At 39.0% G+C, this 23,460-nt stretch overlaps 1 protein-coding gene across 1 annotated transcript in view; it reads left to right on the top strand.

Annotated features, from left to right (window-relative positions):
- LOC114246921 (V-type proton ATPase 116 kDa subunit a 1) overlaps positions 1-23,460 on the top strand; it is a 39,353-nt gene that overhangs the window by 4,835 nt on the left and 11,058 nt on the right. Inside the window, exons 4-12 of the mRNA XM_089730391.1 lie at positions 537-702; positions 3,441-3,617; positions 4,518-4,730; positions 5,329-5,479; positions 7,183-7,344; positions 8,708-8,916; positions 10,904-11,013; positions 14,279-14,403; positions 22,427-22,659. Coding sequence (XP_089586517.1) covers positions 537-702; positions 3,441-3,617; positions 4,518-4,730; positions 5,329-5,479; positions 7,183-7,344; positions 8,708-8,916; positions 10,904-11,013; positions 14,279-14,403; positions 22,427-22,659 — 1,546 coding nt within the window. The remainder of the gene's footprint in view (positions 1-536; positions 703-3,440; positions 3,618-4,517; positions 4,731-5,328; positions 5,480-7,182; positions 7,345-8,707; positions 8,917-10,903; positions 11,014-14,278; positions 14,404-22,426; positions 22,660-23,460) is intronic.

Below are 23,460 nucleotides of genomic sequence, written 5' to 3'. Positions count from 1 at the left end.
CTGTCTTACCTTAGTTGAACTACCTGTGTTCATTAATTATGTTAAAATTTTTTGGAAACGTAATGTGTTTCTTTAATTGGCTCATGTTTGGGAAAACATCCTCTGTACCCTGTGTCTAGTTAAATGCTGTTGAAACATTGTTTATTAAATAAAAAATAAAAAAAATAAAAAAAAAATATTTTTAATAAATTTAAATTGAAAATAGTGTAAAAAATATATATTTTATTTTTTATTTTTTAAAAAAAGCGTGGAGTCCTTTTTAAGATATTATTGAAATAATAATTCTTCTATTCATATTTGTAAGAAAAATATTTATAACTAATAACACCATGCACGCCACGCTTTTTTACAATAAAATATATATATTTTTACACTATTTTCAATTTAAATTTATTAAAATTTATTTTCAATTTTTTAGTTGAATTTTATATAAAGTGTGCTTTTTTTGTTTTTTTTTTAAACTATTTTTTATTTATTTGATTATCATAGCTAGAGATATGATGACGTTAAAAAGGAACTATTTTTTGTTAATTAAGCTTGAGAGGAGCTGATATTCTACCCGGTGGTCATCTCATCGTCATGCCGGGGGTCGTCCGTCGCAGCAAGAGTTACCACTTTGAAATGATGCTATGGAGGGTATCGAGAGGAAACATTTACTATCGGCAAGCCACAGAAGATAAAATACTCAAAGACCCGTTCACTGTATGTGGTTTTTGTTTTCAAAGATTGAGTACAGTATACTTTGTATTTTGTTATTGATTTAATGCTGCAATTGAATTCTTCAAAATCTGTATTCCGGGAATGATTCTTTACAATATTTGTAAACTCAAATAGCTTCAGTAGGTTTCTGAAATTCAATTAGAAAATATCCTAATATTTTTCACAACATAATTATTAAAATTAAAACGGAACTTCAAAGTGTTTACACATCAGTTTTTTTAACATATTATCGAAGGGTGAAATTCTATTTTGCTTAAGCGATATTTAACTTTGTATTATTATAGGTGCGTTTTATTTGATATTAACATCAATTGGTTTGATATTTTAATTGAAGTTCAATTAAGTTAATTTCATTCAAATAGCTGAAGAGGTTTTTGGTATGATATTTTTTCCATATTTTGAACATTAAATGGCTGTATGTTCTGTAAAGTTGCAAAAATGCCGCTTAAATCAAATATCCTTTCACCACTCGTTATATTCTTCTCTTTTTAGTCGAGTTACATCATGAAGCAAAATGCCCACGAGCGTTCTTGTTATATTTTGCTTATTAATAATTTAATATTGTTTTAGTTGTTGTCAACATCAGTCGAATTGCGTTTCAACGACACAATTGGCTGTAGTCTCAACCTTCATCATTAAGTTATTTATTTATATATTTATTAATTTATTTATTTATTAAAGTGCACCAACAAAGTGATCATCAATACAAAGCATTGACAAACTGACAAAAGTTCATGGCAGATGTCACCTCAATTATAGGTGCAATCGACAGTGCATTAACAATTTTTTTTTATTGCCCTTACAGGCAGACGAGCATACGGCCCACCTGACGGTGAGTGGTTACCGTCGCCCATGGACTTGAGCAATGCCGGGGGCAGAGCCAAGCCGCTGCCTACCGCTTAATACTCTCCACAAGCCTCATTTAAAGAAGGACATGTCATAGCGCTCGGAAAACACCGTGGAGGGGAGCTCATTCCATAGCCGGATGGTACTTGGCAAGAAAGACCTCTGGAAACGCACTGTCGATGAACTCAGCGGTTTCAGATAATATGGATGAGCTCTGCTCCGATGGGGGAGGTGCGATGATAAAAAGGAGATGAGGGATTAACATTATCAGTGATATAATTTTTAGAGCGATGGATGTGAATCGATGCTATCCCTTAGCGTCTTTCTTACCTGTCCACAGTAGTAGAGCTTGCCTTTAATTCACTGTAAGGTCAATTTTAAGCACTGATGAAATTAAGCAAGCAAGGCTGGACGGTACCACTTTGATAGCTGTTTTTGCTGCAGATAATACGTCGTTATTTGAAGGAGAGGAAAGCCAATGTACTAAACGCGATCAAGACTTTTTAATTCTTAAATGAGGCAGTTTTTTTATGGTTTTATCGGGCACATGATATTTATTCCATTTGTGAGTTCGTCTAGTTTGTCGTGGCTAGATCGTTCTTATGAAAATCTTCTGAACCGGGAGTTTGGCTTGCTATTATATTTACACGTGTACCGCTAATTGATTCTCTTAATACAATTTCTATTTTACCTTGTTATTGTGGTTGGAGTAGTTCGTCGTATATAATGTTCAGCACAGAAGACGATGTAGCAACCTTTAATTAGGCATGTAGGCAGCCTAAGGTGGGGAGTTCTTTTTTATTGTTTTCGATACCTTGTCAGTATTTCGTTTCGGTGATTTTATAAACGTATAAGAATTTATGAAATTCGAACAAAAGTCAAATTGAATACTCGATACAATATTTAAAAGTTAATTAAAACGTTTTGTGTTATTTTCGTGTAGTGAAATATATCGGTTACTAGCTGACCCGGCAGACTTCGTAGTGCCTCAATCGATAAATAAAAACAAAAGGAATCCGTTCGACGGAGGACACATCAGATGAATAACAAAATTGTTATTTTTATTTAATTTCATATTTATCTACCTTTTAAACCTTCTCTGGACTTCCACAAGTAATTCAAGACCAAAATTAGCCAAATCGGTCCAGCCGTTCTCGAGTTTTTGCGAGACTAACGAACAGCAATTCATTTTTATCTAGATAGATGTGACGAAATTTTATTCAGTATTTAAGGAACCTAATGCGCCACAAATCCATCTAAATGCTACATATTCTTTCTTATTTACTAAAGACGCTATATTATCTAAGTATTGTCTATTTTTGTATTCTGGACGATTTATCTAATTACCTACAACATATCGTCGATATAATACTATGTTTTGGTAGGAATTGTTTGATTTCTGGATTCTCCGAACGATTAGTTTTAATTATGTTACAGCCATTGCACTGTAGACACACGATCTTGAGATATTACATCCAAGTCAATTTAAACAATGGAATTAACACAAACAATGGAATTTAAATATTCCGCAATACACATTGGAACGCGTGCTCATTTCCCGACTAGGAATAGCAGATAGGCCTGCGGTACTAACTAACTCATGCGGGCACACAACACACCCTACCCACCACTGGCACTTAAATATAACTTAGCGAGATGAAGTCATAAGTAATGGAGGATAAAATCTAAACGATTCCATTAAATATTACCCGAGAACGTCTACTATTAAATTTGTCCATTAACTAAATTAAAACTAGACTATAAAAAGGAAACTTGTTAGATGGAATTGCAATGATTTTTCCTTATTGAAATATACGAAAGCTCGTAATAATTTGTGGGGAGTTCGTGTAGGTAATAACTTTTTTTTTCCGCAGGGCATGGAAATTAGGAAAGTGGCATTCTTAGCCGTCTGCCAGGGCGAAGAGCTTAGCACGAGAATGGAAAAAATATTTAGTGGCTTCCGGGTGAACTCATACCCGTGCCCGGAATCTGCTAAGGAGCGACTAGAAATGATAAATCAGCTAGAAACGAGGATGAGCGATTTAGAAGAGGTTCAATTTCATTTAAATTAATACAACTTGAAATTTAAAGCTGAAGACTTTGTTTGTTTGAACGCGCTAATCTCAGGAACTACTGGTCCGATTTGAAAAAATATTTCAGTGTTAGATAGCCTATTTATCGAGGAAGGCTATAAGGTTATATAACATTACTCTGAGACCAATAAAAGCGGTGCACCAATAAATAATGTTTAAAAACCGGGGTTACTTTTACCTTTTGAGAGCTTCCGCTGCGTGCGCTGCAGAAACGGTTAAAGTTTCGCTAAAATAATGTATGACAGAATTGTTCACCTTTAAAAGATCTAAAAAAAAGTCTGCGACAGCATATGTCTATAAGTTAAGGTTGGCTGACTCAAATTTGTTCGAAAATAAAGCATTATTTGTGAACTATTCCACGCGGACGAAGTCGCGGGCAAAACCTAGTTTAAAGATAAAAACTTTATATAACTGGAGGAAGGTTTTGTGGGTTTACTTGGATTCCTGTGTCATAATTCTAGCACGAAACAGCCACACGTTTCATTTGTCTATGCAATTGAGAAAATCGTTGTCAAGTAAAGGGTCCGCGGTAAAATTCCTTTTTATAATAATATACCCTAGTTATCACTTAAACAATAATAAACAAAAACACGCCTCAAGGAGTTTTGATAACTGACAATTAATATAATGTACGTCTACTAAAATTAGATGTTTAAGCAATAAAAATATACCCCAATTTGCGACCTTCGATTGACACGCGTGATATTGCCAGTTTCATTGTATTTGACCGAATCTGATTGTGAATCATCATTTGTTTCTCATACATTATGTTCTACGGAAAACCATTGTAGGTGGGTAAAATTCGGAAAACCCGGGGTCATAAATTGTGTATGGTGTAAATTTAACATATCTTTGTAGATTTTGAGTAAATCGAAGTACATTCGCTGCAAAACCTTACGGACTGTCGGCAAGCAATGGCAGAACGGAATTGTACAAGTGAAAAAAGCCAAGGCGATTTATCATACCATGAACCTTTTCTCCTTGGACATTACAAAGAAATGTCTAATTGGCCAATGCTGGATACCGGAACGCGATCTCATGAGAGTTCAAGACATTTTAGTGGAATGCTCGGTAATTCAGTAATACCTCTCAAGTTGTTATAAGTAGACGTGAATGTCTCTTGACTCTTGACTTTTCGAGAAATTAGCTTAGTAACAAATAATGTAAGTTCAGAATACTATTTAAATAAACGAACGGAGAGGGAGCAAACGTAGAATGATACTTGAGATACTCGAACAAATATATTGTATTGGTCTTATGCTCATTAAGGTTCGATAAACTTTAAATAATCCTATTATAACTTTCGATAGGTTTAGGGGGGGCATTGAATCGAGCATATCTCTCCCTTGAAAGTTTTATTTTCGATAAAGACAAAAAAAAAGTATATAAAAAAGTGCGGTGACCATACCTTTTTGTTAGCTCTGTTGACCACTAAAACACCAGGGAGACCGCGAGCTGATTTACGTATTAACGCAAAAAATAAGAAAGGCTTTGTTTTTTTTTTTCTTTCTTTAGTATTGAAATGCTTCAGCTAATGTTGTATCTGTTATTCGGAACGCATTTCCCGTTGGTTTCGCGTTACGACGAAGCCAATTCATTTTAATGGAAGTTCATTTTTTTTTTGGTGTTGTAACATTTTCCTTGGTACACGAAAATATGGTTGTTACAGGAAACGATCGGTACAAATGTGCCCTCATTTATATCTAAAACTACGTTTTCAATGTCGCCGCCCACGTTCAATCGTACGAACAAATACACGCACGGCTTTCAAGTTCTGATCAATGCTTACGGCGATTCTATGTACAGGGAACTGAATCCAGGTAATCCAGTTGATACGCATATGGCAGACGTAGATTATTATGATCGAAATTCAACAGACGTAGCCGTGAAATTACAACATGAAACACATTTCGGATAATGTTATCGCGCGTGCCGTCAAGTGATCCGTGTAGCGGTCTATAGATCGGGATATTTATTATTGTTATACTTAGTAACGAATGTTTAGTGTTATTGCTTGTATTAGTATTTTGTGTGGAAGCATAGACAATAACTGTTTTATATTAGAGAAGCGTATCACGATCGAATAGAAGTCAAGCGTTCTATTTAGTTATAGCGTTTTACAAAGACTAGAGGTCCCGCAGTAGTCGAAATTCGACTATAATTAATTGGAATTGTAACTTTGTACACTATTATGATTGTATTTTATACTTCTATAACCACAAATTTCGCCAAGGCTACACTATAAAAAATATATTAATACAGACAAACAATATTTAATTTATTCTCAAATTAACAACAGACGTCAAGAACAAAAGTTTGACAATAAATAGTATGCATTATGCATGCGTGTGTGCGTCAAATACATGGTATGCAGTGTGTGTAATGTTTTCTTTATTGATTTAATGTATCTTTTATGCATTATTTAAAAAAAAAAATTAGCATTGTGCACTTCTTCTCTATATTCTCTATAAGTGTGGAAAATTTCATACTCCTCCGTCCGCGCAATTTTCGTAAAAAGGGATACAAAGATTTTGCTTCACGTATTAATATATAGATTTTGTATCTTGCTCGTGTATGCGAAACGGACCACGGTGTCGGGGTTCCGTATTTGTTAATTTCGGTATCTAGCGTTTCGAGTCCGTGTTTACTTTTTTGTGCGTTTTTCCATCACGACAGGATAATAATTGGTGAGATTTACTTAATGAAGTTTTCAATCGTGATTGATTTAATATTTACACGCGTTAATCACACCAAGGCTATGAATCTTTGTTTCAAATGGATATATTAAAACCTTTTAAATTAATTTGATTTCTAATTTTTCGGTTGTTTAGGTATGTACTCTGAATATTATTTAATAGCCAGTGATCCATCCAAAATATAGTTTGATTGCTATTCAATTTTTGTACTCAATAAGGCACAAAAAATAAAACGAAAAGATATATATATATATATAAGCTAGATGCTTTCGAGCTCAGAACAGACAGTGAAACTCACTTATCGTGGTTAGGATTCATATGAATGATTCATATTCATAGAATTCACACATTCATTCATCACAAAATTTTAAAAACAGAGGTAGGATGTACAGCTGTCGCAAACTAGCAAATGGCACATCTGACAAGAATGTTACAGATTAATATTACAAGAATATACAATATCTACATCTTTTTTTTATTGCTTAGATGGGTGGACGAGCTTACAGCCCACCTGGTGCTAAGTGGTTACTGGAGCCCATAGACATGTACGACGTAAATGCGCCACCCACCTCGAGATATCAGTTCTAAAGTCTCAGTATAGTTACAACGGCTGCCGCGCCCTTCAAACCGAAACGCATTACTGCTTCGCGGCAGGAATAGGCAGGGTACCTACCCGCGCGGACTCACAAGAGTTCCTACCACCAGTAAAAATATATAAATATTCCCCATCTTTCAATAGTGTGTAGCTATTAAATAGTAGAAGCAAAGAGTTTGATGTTACTGGTAATATAATGAAGCGCCTTCTCAGACTTTTTTTTTTGTTACAGCTCTTTATACAATAATATCTTTCCCGTTTTTGTTTGCTTTGATGTTCGGTGATATGGGACACGCTTTAATATTATTGTCGTTTTCTACTTGGATGGTTAAAAACGAGGAAAAGTTCATAGCCATGAAAAGTAGAAATGAGATTTGGAACATTATATTCGGAGGTACATAATTATTATGATGCGTAGCTGATAATTTTATACAGATTCTTTTGAGTTTTACTATCATTTAATTTCTCCATATAATAAAAACAAATTATCGTTAAAAGTTTGGTTGAAAATATGAACTAGTCGCTGGCGGCCACCGGTCCGGCGTCCGTGGGACGGTGGGATGGATGTAATGTGCTCTGCGTCAACCCTGTCCCGCCGTTTCAATAGCCCCGACTGGGCTCCGGCCCGGTCCGAGGTAGGGCGCCGGTTGTGAGCGGCAGGAGTTTTTAGTGAGGTTCAACTCCCACATACCCCACCTGCCGCGCGGGTGGGGATCCGGCGATATTCTCCTGTGGAAAAAAAAAAAAAAAAAAAAAAGAAATAAATAAATAAAAAAAAAAAAAAAGTTCAAAATGACTAGTGATCACGGATTGAATTTGGTTCACTTCGGTTATTAATGAATGAAAGAAACAGTTTTAAACACTTTTTTTTTATATTATCGTTTATAATGTATTTTGTAATAACGCTGATGGTGGCTTATAAGGCCAAGTCATTTATGAAACTCGGATTGCTTTTGACTTTGAACTTCTGTTGAACTGTTTCCGTTGCCCGTTCTCAGTTGTGCTTAGGTATTTGCGCCGCATATAATGATTCTGAATCAATTTCCGATTATCTCCCACAAGGAATGCTTTTGGAAGCTATTGGTAGTAGCATCTAAAGTGCAAGTCACTGTATTGGTCGAATTCGTCGAAGAGTCCGATTTGAAACCTAGTCAATAGCATGTACCGACTGATTTTCTCGCCCGATCTTCTCAGTGGATTGCGGTTCCGATCCGGTAATAGTTTCTTTCGGAGACGCTCGGCAGCTGTTTCCATATCCCACTCCTACTGGCTGAGCCTATGCTCGCCCACCAGATACTCGATTTCGATTCTGGTACTACGATTTCTGGTAATGTCACAATTGTACTTTTTTATCCATTCCTGCCTTTTGTTTCCCTACGTATTCATTCTCTGATAGCCTAAGCAGCCATTCCAGCTATGCACTGATGGGTAGATGTGCGTACGGGCTCAAACTGAGAGAATTTGCTAGCAGTAGTCCTAGCAAGAGTAGGGCTTCGCAGAATCGGAATCCCAAGCCACTGAGAAGATCCGGCAAAAAACTGAGTGGGATGTGTCTATGGGAACTCCTACTAGATGGCGTAACTACGCCATTCATTACGGCCACTATTCCACGAGAAAAGGAGATTTAACCACGTCGTACACACTGTAAGTGGTTACGGCTTCTCATGGATACCAAAAGAAGGATTAAAATAAATATATTATGATTCTAAAATCTGAACGACCTGGTGGAGTGAATTTAACTAATTGTGTTTTTTCAGGTCGCTATATCATTTTATTGATGGGCATGTTCAGTTTTTTTTCCGGTGTTGTGTACAACGATTGTTTCGGCAGGTCGATAGTACCAATGCCGTCTTATTGGGTGAATACCTTCTCTTCAGAAGCCCTAGCTAAACAAAGTGTCCTCAATTTAGACCCGAAAGGGAAAACGAGAAATCTTTATTTATTGGGCGTTGACCCTGTCTGGGGCGTAAGTAATACATTATTATGTCTTTATGACTACTGAAAAGCCGGTAGGAACCATTTCATATTTAAAAAAAGATGTGGTGTCGTGGGACACCAGGTAGGAACGAAGTTCCTTCGGCTAATGTAGAATCGACACAATTTGCAAAAAAAAATCGTGCTCAATTTTATGTAGGTTTTCTTGATTTGTCTGTTAAATTTTGCTGATTAGTTTTTATTTAAGTACAGGAAAGTATTTAGGAAATTCAGTATTTTAGGAAATAATAAATTACGTAAAATAAAAAAAAATCGTAATTCAAGTTATCAATTAAAATAACAAAATATGTCTCTTTATTTTTGTTTGACAACATAAAATTACATAGAAATAGAAATAATTACAAAATAGAGAGAGAAGGGATGAGAGAACGAAAAGAAAGAAGGAGAAAGAGAAAGGTATTATACACTACTCGCTTGTGTATACTACTGTCGCGCCTGCGCACGTCTCATTTAACGGTTTTATTCCAAGGACTTTTTCTTACGGTTTTACTGTCACTTTTTTATCAGTTCGGTCGCGCAGCAAAATCCCTATCTCCTCCAAGCCTGCCGTAAGGAACTTCGTTCCAATAATCAAATAGCGTGTTCAATGCCGTTCACTTTGACCTTGTGGCTCGAGGTAGCTATCAAGTGCTTATGGACTTGGATAACCTCCGGACACTGGGTTCCGTACCTCTGGAATAGTAGGATCGTACTGTAGATAATTGATACGTTAAAGTGATGACGTGTTCATAATTTTTTCCACAACCATATCAAATCCTGAGCTCAAAAAGCAGTCGATTATTTTAAATATTGTCATGTATTGTGTTTACTTTTTCGATAGTACAAACTGAAATAAGTAAAACAAAAAATTTACCGAGCCTCAAGCGTATTGTTTTCGAAACACTTATCAGCATTGAACGGTTTACTGGGCACCACTGAACTCAAGTGATGATACCTTTATTTAGCTTTGCATATGTTTTGGCTTTGTTAACCCACGAAAACGGACGGTCGCTCTTCTTTGGGATTTCACTTTGGATGTACTGGTTTTTAGACAACTCATTTAAGTCATTCATATTAAGCAAACCTGTGGACTGTGCAATTAAAAACATTCCATGTGTTTGGTTCAAATGAACGAATTTACTTTTCAACGGAATATAGGTGATACGAACCAAATTCTGAGACAAGGAGCATCGTGGGCAGCATGATCTTATGCTTATGATTAAGACAGCGTGCTACTGCAATACTAGTAATTGACAACAATGGAGGGACATAGTGTCACCGATGATGATATCTGACTTCAGATATCATCATTACAGATTAAAGTGGCAAAAAATGTACAACGAATTCCAGGTTCCCTCGTAGCGTGACTTCGGATGCATTACGCTATTGTAGCATTACAATGTAATTAGGCTATACCATTGGTGCATCCATAAATATACATTTGATTCTAAATCAAACATGTGAAGAATTACTACGCTAGTCTTCGTTTTCCGATGAAGATTTCATTGTTCATTTTATATTATTTTTTGGAGCAAAAATAATATAAAAGCTATTTTTGTAATTAAACAATCTAACGTTTATAACTAGAGCCAAAAGAAAATTGATAAAGATATTCGTTTTTCTTATATTTCAAGCTTCGTTTAAATTATAATTCTGACGTTATTTTCTAAACAAAACAAAATATATTATAGTGAAGCTATTCTCGAGTTTTTATTGTAGTTGACATGGTGGGATGGAATGAAAATCCAAACGTTTGACTTAAAATTTATTTCACGGTGTGAAAGGAAGATTAATTAGATCGGGCGGTTCATAAAATAATGAATTAGTAGCCTGGCTGGCAACCCTATTTATGGCAACAAATCGTTTTGCAACAGACTAACTTTTATGACGACTTCATATTTACAATGAGTCTAGAGCATATTTTAAATTTTAACTGACGCTCAACGCATTTGTCGCGTATAATATTTAATTGTTTTCAGGTCGCAAAGAATAACATAATATATGAAAATTCTATTAAAATGAAGTTTTCTATAATTGTCGGTGTCCTTCATATGATATTCGGTTTAAATTTGAGCGTTGTAAACCATTGGTAAGTCTTCACAGTTTTATTTTCTTTGAAAGATTCGCATTGTGCTGTAATATATAAACAATAAACTGGGTATAAGCTGTTAATCTCACTTTGGATTACCTAAAAAATACACTTCGTTTGTCAAATACGATGAGACAAGTCAACTAAACTCATATTTAGAATTAAATCTTAATATAATAATATATAAATTACGTGTCTCGTTGTTTGTCCGCGATGGACACCTAAACTACTGAACCGATTTTAACTTTTTTTTTTAATATGTGTTTTGTTCTAACTTATGCCATATGCTGGTTTTTATTTCGATTAATGGTCACAATATTTATTAATTAACGATAAAATGATTTCTTATGTTGATTATTGTTATTAATTGTAAGTTTCATAAGTCTAAAACAGATGGCGCCTTATATCAGTTTTATAGACATTAATATCTCATAGATGGCACTGTGCTAAAAAAACCAACGTTTCACATAAGCTACAATTGAATGGCATAAGCACCACGTGTTGCTGAGGCTAAAGTATAAGTGAAATTTATTTAGTAGTAAACGCAATATAGTGAAATCCAATTGATCTTACTTTGTTAATTTTTGGTATTAGCATAGCCGGCCACGTGTTATTTAGAAACAAAAACCTTAGCCACAGCAACGTGTGGCCGGGTCTGTTAGTAAAGGTATAAAGAAAATAAAACATAAAGGAATAGAACATAGGAAATAAAAGGTAAAGGAAGATATTAAATAAAACTTTGATGATAAAAACTTTATTATAAAACGTGTGATAAAATTTACTAAAGTCATGAAAATTTATCAGTTTAGATGTATTCACATTTTTGTGATATATCACATACATCAATAATAGGTTTAGTAATAGTAGAATTTTAATATCGTAGTAAGTAATAAAAAAATAATTTGAAGAAATGATCATAGAAATTTAGTCTCGTGTAATAATAATATGGTCCGGTAAGAAATACAAGCCAATTTAAATCCCCACATAGCAAAAGAGTTGGAGCTACACGCCAATGTCAAAAGCAATGACAATACAATCTTACAATATACGAGCGCTCAGAAACTGCTTCATTTGACGTATATTAACATTCATGAGCATTCCTCGAGCAACTTCGTATAGAAACGAGACTGTCGACGATTTGCTACCAGAAGGTTCTTGGTTACTTTGGTCATATTGCTCGGCGGCCACCCGACAACCTTGAAAGATTGATTGTGGTGGGCAAGGTAGAGGGGACAAGACCCGCCGGCCGGCCACCAAACCGTTGGTCGGATCAGATAACTGCGCTCACTGGACTCTCTGTTACCAACGCCCTGAGAGAAGCCGAAAACCGAAGCAAATGGAAGCTGAGGGTACAAAGAGCCACGAAGGGCTTTCAAGGACACGACCTTCAGCAATGAAGTATTCGACTAAGAAGAAGAAGAACATTCATGAGTAACAAGCATTATAGTTTACGTATTATCAAACGGACAATCTTGCTATTTCAAGATTCTGTTGAAAAGGTACTAATTGAAGACGTCTTTGATAATATATTTTTCTGGATGTTTATTCGATATTTAAGCAATGTAAGCAATAACTTACAATGTATCGAATATTCGCGGAAATTTTTCATTCTGCTACAAAAATGTCTCGTAGATAAAATTGACTATGAACCGGAAACAGCGACATTGCCTCAGTGATTTTAGTCAAAGATTTCAATTTGTATTTCTAGTTCTTGGCGGAATATTTTTATCACATACCAGCTGTGTTTAATTTTCTTTAGTTCGGCTTTTCTTATTTGACTTCGGTGGCTTTATCAAGATTCACTAGTTGATGTATGTTTTTAATTGCGTACATTTCATCATAGGCAATAATATTATGTATACTGAACTGTACTATGCAATTAAAAAAAAAATATATCGGCATATATATGTAACCTCTATATTATTATGATTTATGACATAAATCTTAAAAGAGGTTAATATGTTACAAATGTGACATAAATGATAAAATTTGAATATTGAAACATAAAAAGAAGGAACATTAGAAATATTAAAACATTTTTTGAATATTGAAATATAGAAAAAATTAAAAACTGGTGAAGCAATAGCTTTAAATGTGGTTTCTCTTTATAGAGCAACTCAGTTAGTGCTATAATTATACTAGGCGAAACTTTATTTTGATGTAAATAAAATAATACATTATGTATACTGTATATGTTTGCCAATAGAATTGCTATAAATTATTAGCCATTTTACCGTTGAAGTGAAGAATCTTTTGATATGTAAGCATCGTCACATCGAACACAACAGTTTTTGAAGAAGAAGTCTCTTGTTCTTCAGATGGAGTTCTTCACGTCTCATTTGACTTTAAATAAGCGAGGGAACATAATAATATATTTAACAGCCCGATATGCGCTCATTTAAAATATAAATATATAATAACATTATCAAGTAGACTCTTCGATACAATTATAATATTACTATAATATATAACAGAGATTTATCGATTTTCTGTTTGTACATATTAGATTACTTGTTCAATTAGTGGGTTAAATACAAAAAAACTATAAGATATAATTATTTTAAATCAACTTTTCCCGCTTAACTTTAAAATATAAAGATACTTTTTTCGCTACGGTGTAAGATACAAAAATAAATATCGCAGTTAAGTATCAATTAAGGAGACCTCCGTAATATTTCGTAGGCAAAATCCGTGACGAGCTTATTATGGTTATATTTAAAATATTATGTAAGATATTGTATTATCTATGTAATAAAATCGATTAAAAAATAATTTTAGTTCTTACCATATTATGTAGAGATATCGATGCTTGCATCTGCGTCAACGCAACGGACATAGTCTAGCGTCATTGATTAATCAGGCTCTAGTCATTGCTTTTATTTACGTTAGCTCGTCTTATTTATATATGTTTTTTTTTTCTTTCATTTTGATTATTTTCTGAAAGAAACGAATCATAAGTCTACCTCAAAACAATACTTTGTCTACGACTCCTGACGTAGGCGGATGAAACAAAATTCATTCGGGTAAAGCGCTTTAAAAAGGATTAGAGGAGGCCCTTGCCAAAAGGCTCACAGTGATATGGGAAAACTTGTATTTTATAGTTTAATGCTTTTAAAATTATTTTTGTTTATACATATTTTTTTTATGGCATTGGATATAAGATAATGTCTCAACCGACGCGAAATCTTGTTCAGATGTGTTTTTTTTTTTTTGCACTGCGGATTTGTGCATGGTTGTTTACATTCAACAAAAACACTTGTTCTAGGTACTTGAATCGCCGATACTTAATAGTTTTTCAATTTATACCTGAAATTGTATTTTTAACCTGCATTTTCATGTGGCTGGTACTACTGATGTTTTTCAAGTGGTTCATGTATAGTGGTAAAATAAGTAAGTATTGTTGATTTGTTTTAATAGTGAAATAATTTTTACTATTCACTTTCACACTTTCCCTTCATTTAAGATACTGTTTTTTTTTTTTTTTTTTTTTTTTTATTGCCTTTGTAGGCAGACGGGCATACGGCCCACCTGATGGTGAGTGGCTACCGTCGCCCATGGACTTCAGCAATGCCAGGGGCAGAGCCAAGCCGCTGCCTACCGCTTAATACTCTCCATAAGCCTCGTTTGAAGAAGGACATGTCATAGCGCTCGGGAAACACCGTGGAGGGGAGCTCATTCCATAGCCGGATGGTACGTGGCAAAAAAGATCTCTGGAAACGCACTGTGGATGACCGCAGTGGCTCCAGGTAGTATGGATGAACTCTACTCCGGTGGCGGGCGGTGCGATGGTAAAAACGAGATGCTGGTATCATCTCGAACAATTCCTCAGAGCACTCCCCATGGAACATACGGTACAAAATACAGAGGGAACCGAAGTCCCTCCGCAGACCCAGAGGCCTTTTGTCACATTTCGCTTTATTTTTATGTTAATGAAGCTATTTGATTCTACGGATTTAATCAGCAAATAAATAACGTAGCTTTTCTAAGTAACATGATGAGGTTTAGAAAGTAACAACATATTTAGTATTTGATTTGATTGTCGACATCAAAACAATATCGAATAGCACATTAGCTGTTTCTACATTTCATTGCTTATTTTGAAGTGAAACCTATTTAGGCGCGTTAAGAGTATAATTTAACTCGTGACATATTCGTTGCGTCTAGAAAGAAAATATAAAATTTAGGAAGAGCGAGAGTGAGAGAATAGACAGAGCGTCTCGCGAACTACTCGACGTGGAGAGAGGGAGAAAGCGAGCTAGATCGTTTCTCTTGTACACATTCTGTTTACGGGTGTCGGCCACTAGATGGATTGTTATTAATTTATCTTTGCTCTTGAAGATGGTAGTAACATATTAAATATTTTATAACTAAGTCGTCGTGGCCTGAAGGGTAAAATGTCCGGTGCATCCGTATAAAATGATGCACCGGTGTTCGAATCCCACCGGCATGGGCAGGTACTAATTTTTTCAGTGAAATATAATAGCAAATGTTCACGATTGACTTTCACGGTGAAGGAATAACGTCGTCTAATAAAAATGAAACCCGCAACCCGCACAACATTCCTTATTACAAGAGAACTAGCGCACACACACACACACTACAAAATAAGTTTCTATTATTTCACGTGCACCAAGCTGCACGCGTAGAATTTTTTTTTAGAAGAAACTCTTTATTAACCTAGCTGCATTCCTTGCAATTTTGACTTTTATGCAATAATTAACATTCCTAAAATTGCCTTTTAAATAAAGAAAATAAAAACGATAAGCCCTGCCGCATTTTTCATTACAATCATAGTTTTTTTTTTTTTTTTTTTTTTTTTTATGATTGAACGATTACTGGTGGCCCGGAGGCCTTTCCAGTTTCACCAGGACAGGTGGGCGAGCAAAGGCTCAGCCAAGAGGGGTGGGATTTGCTAACAACTGCCCGAGCGCCTCCGAAGGAGACCTAACAACTCAAGAGCAATTGTTTCGCGAATGAATCTACTACCGGATCGGAATCGCGACCCGCTGAGAAGATCCGGCGAGAAACTCAGCGGGCTGATGCATGGGTTAGGTTGCACGTCGACCTCTTTGTCGAGTTCGACGAGTACGGTTACCGGGGTCCCTAAGCCTGGCCCTAGTATTAGAGCTGAAGGCATCTAATGCAAAGGTTATTGGATCTGATGGATCCGTAAGGACGTGTCTAGGGCGTCGACGGTGACTGGCTCCTGCGTGATCAGGATTCGGGGAGTAGTCAGCGGCGGCTACGATAAGGTGATTATCATGACGCATAGCCTTATCGAAGTACCGTTCCGACGCTGACTTCATGTATTTCTGTATAGATTCGAGGCCCAGGTCGTCGTGTAGGTCAACGTTCCTCACGAACCACGGAGCTCCGACGGCTAACCTGCAAAAGCGGGATTGTAGAGATTGAAGGGTGTCTATGTGTGTGCGGGCCGCGTGAGCGAACACCACACTCGCGTAAGTCATGACGGGCCTTATGCAAGTTTTGTAAAGTGTCACCTTGTTCCGAAGGGACATTTTACTCCGCTTACAGATCATGGGGTAGAGTCTACCGAGAATAAACGCGGCACGGTCACGGACTGATTTTATATGCGGGCGGAATGTCATCGATGCATCCAGGGTAACGCCCAGGTACTTGACCTTCCTGGCCCAGGGTATGGATTGACTAAAGAGAGTAATCGGGGGTGTGAGATTCCTCCTTCTAATACGGGAGGAAATCCGTGTGGAGCTTCCCCTCTGAAACAGCACCGCAGTACTTTTCGCTGGGTTGATGTCTATGCGCCATTTTCGGAACCACTGTCCTAGGGCTAGGGCTGCGCTCTGAAGCTTCTTCGCGATTAGGGACTTGTTTCTACTGGAATAGTAAACAGTCGTGTCGTCGGCGAATAAAGCTAAATGGGTCGGCGGCGACCGGGGAATATCGTTAACGAATAAGCTAAATAGGAGGGGTGAAAGGACAGAGCCTTGCGGGACTCCAGCTGTGAGAGGTCGTGGGGAGGAGCGGGTTCCCTCGACTCGATATCGAAAAGAGCGGTTCGACAAGAAGTCCCGTATGATGAGCACGAGACTATCCGGCACACCCATGTTGAATAGTTTGAAAATCAAACCGTTGTGCCAGACTTTGTCGAACGCTTTTGCGACGTCGAAGAAGAGAGCTCCCGTGTATAACGGTTTTGGTCGATTAAGCCCCACAAGAATGTGCTCCGTGAGGCGGTGCACCTGTTGAACGCATGAGTGATTTGTACGGAATCCGAATTGTTCATCGATGAGAATGCCCTTGGATGAGACGAAGTCTCTGAGGCGTTTGTAGAGCAGACGCTCATACAGTTTGCCTAGAGACATGAGGAGGCTAATCGGGCGGTAGCTCGTCGGATGATTTTTTGGTTTACCGGGTTTATGTATGCCGATAACGTCCGCTTCTTTCCACACCGCGGGAAAGATACAGTTCGCCATAGCGGCATTGAAAATAGATGCCAACATCACGATGAGTTGGACGGGTAGAAGTTTAATAACGCGGTTGGATATACCGTCGGAACCGGGAGCCTTGCGAGGACGTAGTTCTTTGATCAAGTCTTTAACTTCCATCGGGGTGACGGGTGGTAACGCATCCGAGGGTGGCAAGGAGACTCTGCGTTCTACCTCACTGTCTACTAATTCTACATGAACAGGGTCCACGGATTGAGTGCTGGGCGTGCACTGGGTTTGCAATGTATCGGCCAGCAACTCTGCTTTTTCGTCATCATCAAACGCCGCGAGTCGGCCTGAGGGGCCTACGAGGGGGGGCATAGTTACTACCGTATCCGATTTGAGAGTACGAGCTAAGCGGTAGTAAGACCTTTGGGAGGGCGCGAGTCCTTCTAAGAAATCAGACCATCTGGCATCTCGGACTTCGGCGATGCGAGTCTTTACGTCGCGTTGTAGGGCACGCATTCGAATTCGATTTTCCGCGGTAGGATACCTGTCGTAGGCGCGTATCGAGGCGTTCTTAGCTCTAAGGAGTTCCCTAATATCATCGGACAATTTGAAGCGGTGAAGGAAGTCCTCCGCTACAACTTGTTTCGATGATCTATCTAATGTTGAGGTGATGTGTGACGTTAAGATGTCTATGGCTTCAGCGGTATCCTGAGGAGACGGGATAGAGTCCGGGTTAAACGGGAGCGATGGTGGATCAGATTCAGCCAGGCTGATGCCCAGCGTGTGCCAATCCACCACAGTCCTCGTGACGGGAACGGAGTCGGGAGCGCGACCGAGCTTCATAACGACGGGACGGTGGTCTGAATCTAACTCTGAAACTACTTCGATCGAGTGTAAGCTCAGAGTTACGTTTTTTAATAACGCTATGTCGAGTATATCCGGGCGATGCGCGATATTTAGCGGGTAGTGAGTCGGTGTTAGCGGAGCAACGATATCGAAGGCGAGATCATCGACTAACGCGTCAAGCCGCCTGCCATTCGGGGTTGTGGTGTGTGAGTTCCACCTGATGTGTTTACAATTTAGGTCGCCCGCCAGAATGACAGAGCTCCCCATGCCGAGCAGCGCCTCGATATCACTGCTTAGAACGATCTTATCCGGTGGAAGATAAACGGACGCGATAACGATCGGCGCGTGTCCCGTCAGTGAGATTCGGCACACTGATGCTTCGATATTAGCGAGCGCGGGAGGATCGAGCGGGACGCAATGCAGGGCTCTTCTATAGTAAATGACGGTACCACCACCACGAGCAGAGAGCCTGTCGTTCCTGACCATGTTATAGTTCGCGATTTTAGGGTCACGGCGCGCGGGCTTAAGTAGGGTCTCCTGCACTAAAAAGATATCAATTTGATGGTCACGCAAAAAGTCAGAAACCTGATCACGTTGATTTGCGAGACCATAAGCGTTAAAAAATCCTATCGTTACGGATAGGGGCTTTATTCTACTTATATACGCCATTGATTACCGGCGGAGTGAGGGGAGGACGTACGTATTTAATGACGCGTATACGTCGGCGTATTCTTGCACAACGGCGATAAAGTGTTGTGCAGTGGAGGCAGCGCGAATGGCGTCGCCCAAAGCGTTAACGCGCTCAAAGTTGATCGACTGAAAGAAGTCGATCGCTAAAGCGAGATTGTCGGACGCGGTCGGAGGGCAAGTCGCGGGAGAGGGACGAGTTGCGGGGGCGGGACGAATCGCGGAGGAGGGAGTTGTAACCGTGTTCGTGTACGGCAGCGGTTTCGCCCAAGCCGAGACACTGGGCACCGGCGCCGGAACGAACGCTGGCTTAGCCTGCGACACAGAGGGTGCCGAGGCTTTGATGTCTGGGCCGGAAGCTCGGAGGCGATTTTGGCGGGCGACGCGGCGATTTATTTTCGGGGCTCGGGGGCATCCGCGGTAATTTGCGGGGTGACCCTGTGTACGACACAGGACGCAGCTAGGCGGTTCCGTCGCGGTTTTTTGATCGCGAGTGCAGAGGGCCGTGGCGTGATCTCCTAAACACTTGACGCATCGTGGGCGCGCGTGACAGTTACGGGAAGAATGCCCGTATAATTGGCAGTTATGGCACTGGCTAGGTGTGCCTTTCTTGTGTGGGGTTTCGACGGCGATTCCGGAAAGGCTACAGACCGTTCGGATGTTGAATATTTGCTTACCCTCGGGGGTAGGCTGGAGGGCGACGAGAACCATGTTATATGGCTCCCTTTCGCGACCTGTGTGCATGCGGTGTACGGAGTTAACCGGTAGGCCTTGTTCGAGAAGGTCGGCCTTGACTAGCTCGGCATCCAACTCTTTAGGGATGCCACGTATGACGGCACGGAGTTCGCGCTCCTCCTGGAGCGTATACGTGTGGAAACTTATACGCTCCTTACGGAGATAAGAAGAGAGGGCCCTATGGTCGTCGGGTGTTCGAACCTTAATTTGAATGCCGTTCGCGAGGTTACGGGCATTCGTGAAGTTGATATTTTTGGCCTTAAGGGCCAGGGAAACTCGATCCCAAGCTGCCTTCTCTTGGAGGATTACCGGGGGAGGGGTCTGGGTTTTATTTTGTGCCACCGGACGCGGCGACGGAGTGGCACGGGCTGGAGGCGCAACGGGAGTCTGAGGGCGGGGGCGCGACGCGTTCGCGGCTTTGCTAATTTTAGCGGCCGCGGGAGCTCGAGACTCCGCGGCACGCTTCTTACCCTTTTGTACCAGGGTGAATCCATCCGTCGATGAGGCGGGAGCGAGGTCGACCTCCATCTCCGAGTCAGAGTCGGAGGACGAGGAGGCGGGCGCAGGTGACCTACGAGCAGGTGTTTTGGAGGGCACGACGGAGACTGCGGATGATCGCGCTGCTGGAACGGTGGCCACGGCGGACGACGCAGCAGTTTTACTCGCCAGTATAGGCGACGCGGGAACGGCAGGCACGACGGAGGCTGCGGTGCTCGATGCAGAAGCTTTGCACGCAGGTACAGGCGACGCAGGAGCAGCGAGCTCGGCGGAGTCCACGAGAGGGCTCGCGGTGTGATCGGCCTTGAAGGCCAGAAACTCTGAGGCGAGCTGTGGGTGGCGAAGTCGGAGGAATTCCGCGAATACAGCGTCCATGATCGCTGAGTGCCCAGGTGGGGCGGCCCCGGGTCTTGAAAACACTCGCCTTGCGGCGAGGCCCCAACTTCTCGGACCTGAGCGGTTCTATTGAACACAGGTGGCGATGCGGCACGATTACTACAGGACAAAGAAAAAACACAACAAAACGGAAATAACAAAAAGAAACAGAACAATTAAACACTTCCAGGAAAACAGTTTGTCGGCAGATGTACCACGAACACAGAAACAACAAAAGGAAACAAAACAAATAAAAACTTCCAGGAAGAGCACTTAGTCGGCAGATGTACCACGAACACAGGCCGCGCGAACAATGGCCGGGCTAACAAAAGCCGGGCGAACAAAGACCGGGCGATCGAGTGGTCGATGGGCACGTCCGCACGGGACGGGTGCCTCTATCGGAATGACAATCATAGTACACTTAAGCCCGAAGCGAATGTCGATAGATTTTAAATATAAAACTGTTCAAGAAAAAAGTCGTCAATTAATGAGTGCTCTGACGAAGCACGGGAGCAGGTGGGTGCATTCCAAACGAGTGCTATTCTAATATGTTCAGTCGAGAAATTGCAATCTCAATTAAATGGAATTCTTTATTGAATTCACATTTTTTATACCTCGTTGTTTCTTGTTTTATGTGTTATTAAACGTAGGTACTTTTGTAAGGTATTTGAGGAGTACATAAAAATTGTGAACACTTCATTACCACGTCACTTTGTGATATCAGTCGAACGTCCCCATTGCTTTGAAAAGGATTTGAATGGCTTTCCAGCCCTCACAAAAGTAAAATAAGATATGCACAAATTCACAAATAACTATTTCGATTATCGATTACGATATAATAACAGTAAGAAAATCGAATTCTCGAATGCTCGAATGATTTATATAAACAGTGTGTTGTGTGAAATTTTTGCTTCTATTCTTGGCCTGTTGTTTAGTCCTGATTTATTATTCTACATTGCGTAATCGTGGAAATGAATCTTTAAAGAGATGAAGACTGTATTAGGGGAACTGTTCGTGGAAACAAAAAAAAACTCTTACGATTCTTTTGTTATTCGATGTTCGTTTTTGTGGATTCTAGTACTTTTCTCCGAATAATGTTATCTAACACAATTCGATTTTTTAAATGCCTCTCTAAATATTAAATTTGTATCGGTAGGCTTTGCTTGGCTCTTAGAACTGTCAGATTTCTAAGACGGTTAATATTTAAATACTTAAAAGTAATGTTGCTAACTTTTTTTTGAGCATGTAGGTATTTAGAAATATTAACCCAAGTGCCTTCTCGTCTCTGGAAAGAAGCATGTTGATAATTCTTAGTATCTTTGGTTTATCATAGTTTGATTTCCTATTTTAAAATATTCATAGTTTTGATTATGTTCCAAATTGTTTTATAGTATAGTAATCTATTCTCTTATGGCATACTTCTCGTATCTCTCGGGATCAGGACTGAATATGTGAATGTCTCAACACGTTATGATTTCTATTGGCTCCAGTAATTACCTAATATCACGCGGCACGCTGTTAGCTTCGTCTACCGAAGTATAAGCAATAAGCTTGGCTTGTGCTAGTGAACAATCTCCCACTATTTAGTAATATTTTTGTACTGAAGTGTACAATTAAGTAATCATTCATTAAATATATTTTATTATTACTCAAAATATTTTTTATAAAGCACTACATTCTACCTTTAATATTTTGTTCGAGATAATTCTTAACCAACCTAATTCATATTCCGATTGATTTGTTCTAAAATATTTCCGTTTTGACTTTAAAAACCGCAATACGTTACAGAAGAAGAAGAAGAAACTAGGCGACGATGTTACCAGAAATTGGTTATATTCCTTTTATATAATTTTCAGGTGGCAAGCGAGGTGCAAATTGTGCTCCTCAAATTCTGATATTATTCATTGACATGTTCCTATGGACTAAAACTAAACCGGTGGGCGCGAACTGCGACGCGTACATGTTCAACAAACAAGAATTAGTTCAGAAGATACTGATGATTATAGCCATATCGTGTATACCTTTACTTTTATTCGGAACACCTGTGTATTTGTACTGTACTAACAAAAAGAAAACACAAAAGCCTGATGTACGCTATGATCTATTTACTATGTTTTGTATATTTTTGTTTTCTAAGCAAAATCTATCTATAATATAATATAATCTGCTATCTAATCTATATCTAGTCTATATCTAATCTATAATATAATATAATCTGCTTCTGTCTTGGTGTCAAACTTTACGAGATTTAAAAATGTTGACTATTACGACTATAAACTAGTACATATGATTAATTTTATTATTACGCTGGTCGTTAATTAAATATTTTAGCTATAGTGACTGTGATATATATTATGAAATGTTCATCTTTAAAAAGGTTCTTAAAAGATTAGTCAACGGTAGGCAGTTGCATGGTTGGAACCCTTGTAATACGCAATACGTAATACCATGGACGATAGTGACCATTTAGTATCAGAGGGCCATATGCTTTACCGTCTCCGCAAGAAAATAAAAATAAACATGTGGTCGTAATCTTTGTTGATGATAGTATTTTTTATTTATTGCTAAGATGGGTGGACGAGCTCACAGCCCACCTGGTGTTAAGTGGTTACTGGAGCCCATAGACATCGACACCGGTAAATGCGCCACCAACCTTGAGATATAAGTTCTAAGGTCTCGGTATAGTTACAAAAGCTACCCCAACCTTCAAACCGAAACGCATTACTGCTTCACGGCAGAAATAGGCGGGGTGATGGTACCTACCCGTGCGGACTCACAAGAGGTTCTACCACCAGTAATTATGTAAATAATAATTTTGTCTTAGTTGATACTGATTATATTACGAATACAATGCAGCGCAAGAGTGTATTTACTTTTATGTAAGAGTGCA

This window comes from Bombyx mandarina, chromosome 01 (genome assembly GCF_030267445.1).
Source record: "Bombyx mandarina strain Sakado chromosome 01, ASM3026744v2".
Taxonomy (NCBI): Eukaryota; Metazoa; Arthropoda; class Insecta; order Lepidoptera; family Bombycidae; genus Bombyx; species Bombyx mandarina.
Note: the sequence above shows the minus strand (reverse complement) of the source record. Positions and strands in the feature narration are given on the sequence as shown.